This window comes from Ipomoea triloba, chromosome 10, assembly GCF_003576645.1.
Source record: "Ipomoea triloba cultivar NCNSP0323 chromosome 10, ASM357664v1".
Taxonomy (NCBI): Eukaryota; Viridiplantae; Streptophyta; class Magnoliopsida; order Solanales; family Convolvulaceae; genus Ipomoea; species Ipomoea triloba.
This window is the reverse complement of record NC_044925.1, coordinates 5,733,532-5,737,160: the sequence shown is the minus strand read 5'-3', so window position 1 is coordinate 5,737,160 and position 3,629 is coordinate 5,733,532. Positions and strand designations below refer to the sequence as shown.

The following is a 3,629-nucleotide window of genomic DNA, read 5'->3' as shown; positions in this document are numbered from 1 at the left end:
TTTTTTTTTTTTTTTTTTTTTTTTTTTTTTTTTTTTTTTTTTGTTTTGTTTTTTTTTTTTTTAGAACTGAAGGGTTACATAATTTTCTAAATGTGGGAGTTGAAAAAAGGGTTTTATGAGTGATGAGAGGGAATTATTTTATTTGAGAGGGAATAAGGAAAATTTTTAACAAAGTCTTGAAAATCAAAATATAATTATTTTGACTTTTATTTCTTTTAAAATCTTTTTAACATATAATTAGGTCTTTATTATTATTTTTTATAATAAGTCTTTTAACATATAATAAAGTCTTGTTTTTAATAAGTCTTCATTTTTTTTCCAAATTAAGTATAAGTAGATAAAATATAATAATTATCTAAATATATTGACAACACATACACTTACGACCACTGCAAATCTTCGTACCCAAATATGTTCTAAATGGTTATAAAATTATTACCCATAACAATTTTTAAAAAAATAATACACTAATAATGTCCTTATATGTCATTTTACATGTTAACCGCTTATGCAAAACATCTAATTTTGGATTGTATTACGAATAAAAAATAGGAAAAGATATATTGTATTAGGAATTGTATTACCATATTTTAATATACAATTGTGGTACGAATAGGAATTGTATTACCATATTTTACAATATTATGCACACCTTAATAGTATAGGAGTGTTTTGGGCTGGAAGTTAAAATGAATGATTTTGTTTTTATTAATAGATAAGTATAGATTACGTTGCAGGAAAGTATATGTACTATTTTATTACGATTAGTAATTTTAATCTAGAATTGTATTATGAATAAGTAAGTAGGAAAGAATATATTGCATTAGGATTTGTATTACCATATTTAATGTACAATTGTAGTACGGAATGGAATTCAATAACCATATTTTACAATATTACGCAAGCCTTAATAGTATTGAAGTATGTTGTGGGCGGGAAATTAATAGATGATTTTGTTTTTATTAAAAGTATAGAAGTATAGATAGACTACGTTGCAGGGAAATATATGTACTATTTTATTAAGATTAGTAATTTTAATCTAGAATTGTATTACGAATACAAAAGTTGGAATGTATTACCATATTTTAATGTGTAATTGTATTACGAATAGGAATTGTATTACCATATTTTATAATATTACGCACACCTTAATAGTATAGGACAGAATGTTTTGGAGGGAAAGTTAAAATGAATGATTTTGTAGGAGAAGAATATATAGAATTAATTTGGGCGGAAAGTATAGGGTACTCCCTAATCCCTATTGATTTTAAACCTTCCCATTCATATAAAAATATATAGAATTAGTGGGAGAAGAATATATAGAATTAATTTCATTTATATCTGTACTCAAAAAAAAAAAATCCTTTAAAAACTCCAATCCCTCGTTAATTAAGAAATCTTAAATTTAATTAGACTCCATCATTGATTGTATTGCTAATAGCAATTCGCAATGAGGAGGAGTGCTGTGGGACACTGCAATTTTACCTTAAATACAATTCGGATACTCCAAAAATCCAAATTAACCCTAAAACTGTACTCCTTCAAATTAAACCTTTTACTTTAAATTAAATACAATTCGGATACTCCAAAAATACAAATCAAACTTCAGCCAGCTCGTAAGATACCAATGATGGCGGGTGTTTCAACGCTACCTTTTCTTCCCCAAGACATTCTCTTCGATATCCTCTCCAAGCTCCCTGCCAAGTCGCTAGTACGACTCAGGTGCGTTTCTAAATTGTTTTACGCTCTCATAGCTGATCATGCCTTTGGCGTTCTGCATCGCAACTTGTCCTTCAAACTTCCCAGTAGGGCGGGCATCCTCATCGCTATCACACCTCGAAAGCCGCTCTCCGTCCCTTCCGCCCCTTCGTATTACACCATCAATTTCACCCAAGAAAACCTCCAAGCTAACCCTCTCGGCTACTTGGACACTGAAGAACCCTTTTTGAAAGGTTGTCTACACTCCTCCTCCGACGGCCTAATTTGTCTCTCCAGACCCAATGGAGAAGTCGTTGTTTGCAATGTTAGTACGGGACAGCGTATTTCCCTTCCAAGATTCCAGTTCCCCTCCCGCCATCCAAATTTCCTCTGTGCACTATTGGGGTTCGATTCACAATCTAAAAGATACAAGGTTTTGATTATTGATCGGAGGAGGAGCATTTTCGAGTATAAGCACTGGATTTTGACTGTGGGAGTGGATAAATCATGGAGGGAGATCAATTATTCTTCGTACCCCTTCTACCCCTTTGATGGCTTTGGCTGCGCTGGCTATTCCAATACTAGTGTCCACATCAATAGCGTTATCTATTCCTATAATTGGCTGACTAGAGATGACCCTACTAACTTCCACATAGTAGCATTTGAAGTTGGGTCATAGAGTTATTCTTTGATACCAATTCCAGCTGAAGTTTCATCATCATCAAAGTTTTTATCTATAGATATATTTGCGGGAAAATTACTCTATTCTAATTTTGTTATAAAAAATTTTGCATTGCTACAAGTTGATGGAGGTCGACTGGCTATCGTTTATGTTCGCAAAATAGGCCACGTATTCTACATGAATGTTTGGACTTTGGAGAAATCTAAGGGATGTTGGGAGAATATTACTATAATCATTCCATTCGATTTGGGGGTAGAAAACTCACCGGTGTACCGCTATACTACCAATCATGCTGGGGAAATTGTGATGTTATGTACAAATAGTAAACAAATTACCATTTTGGTTTGTAACTTGAAAAGTGAAGTTTGGAGAAAATTTGATGTAGGTGAAATTAAGGAATTTCCAATTTGTTTCCCTAGAGATCTTAGAATTTACAAGACTATGGACAATGTGTTTTTCATTGGGTAGTTTCATTTTGAATGTTTGAATTATGACAGGACTTTAGGGTTGACAAGCGGGATCGGAAATTCACAGCAAGTTTTGTTGATGAGAGAGAGCTTAACTTGGTGAAAGACTAAAGGTTGAACTACTTGTAAATATCATTAATTTAAGAATGTTTCCTTTTTATGTATTAGTTGATAATAACTTCGAGAATGCTTTCCTAGCTTTTAAATTTTCAGTATTCAAAATTATATAACTTTGAGAATGTTTCCTAGCTTTTTAATTTTTAGTATTCAAAATTATATAACTTTGGAAGGTGATGGTAATAATGTTACCAAGAGAATATTGTGTATAAGTGAATAGAGACAAGTTGTATTACTATACTACAAATTTGATGTAGGTGGAGTAGTTGGGAAATTTCTAATTCTTTTCCATGTTTGAATTATGAGTGAAATTTGGGGTTAGAAAAGTAGGCTTAATTTGGGGTTTAGAATCGCGGGATCGGAGGTATGATTCGGGAGGTAAAGATGGGCAGATTTGGGAGCTTCAATTCACATCAAAACTTACTGATGAGAGAGGGCTTAATTTGGTGAAAGACTAAGGTTCGAACTAGTTGTTAACATCATTAATTTGAGGAATAAAGGTTTTTTTTTTTTTTTTTAGCATAGGAATAAAGGTTAAATAAGTCATTCAACTGCATACCAAATTTCAGTTGGACCATCGAACTAAAAAAGAAATGCAATTGAGTTCCTGAACAATACAAACTCATACAGTTCAACTCAAAATGACCTGTTTACCCGAAAACATG

General features: G+C 32.0%; 1 protein-coding gene across 1 annotated transcript; it reads left to right on the top strand.

Moving 5' to 3' along the window:
• Positions 1 to 1,630: 1,630 nt before the first annotated feature.
• On the top strand, positions 1,631 to 2,377 carry LOC116033059 (putative F-box protein At3g52320). The gene has a single exon (XM_031275815.1). It carries the CDS (start codon positions 1,631 to 1,633, stop codon positions 2,375 to 2,377), a length of 747 nt encoding a protein of 248 aa, XP_031131675.1.
• Positions 2,378 to 3,629: the final 1,252 nt, after the last annotated feature.

Bases quoted from the DNA above. Each gene is read 5' to 3' on its own strand.
- LOC116033059 (XM_031275815.1), top strand. From the start codon at position 1,631: ATGGCGGGTGTTTCAACGCTACCTTTTCTTCCCCAAGACATTCTCTTC.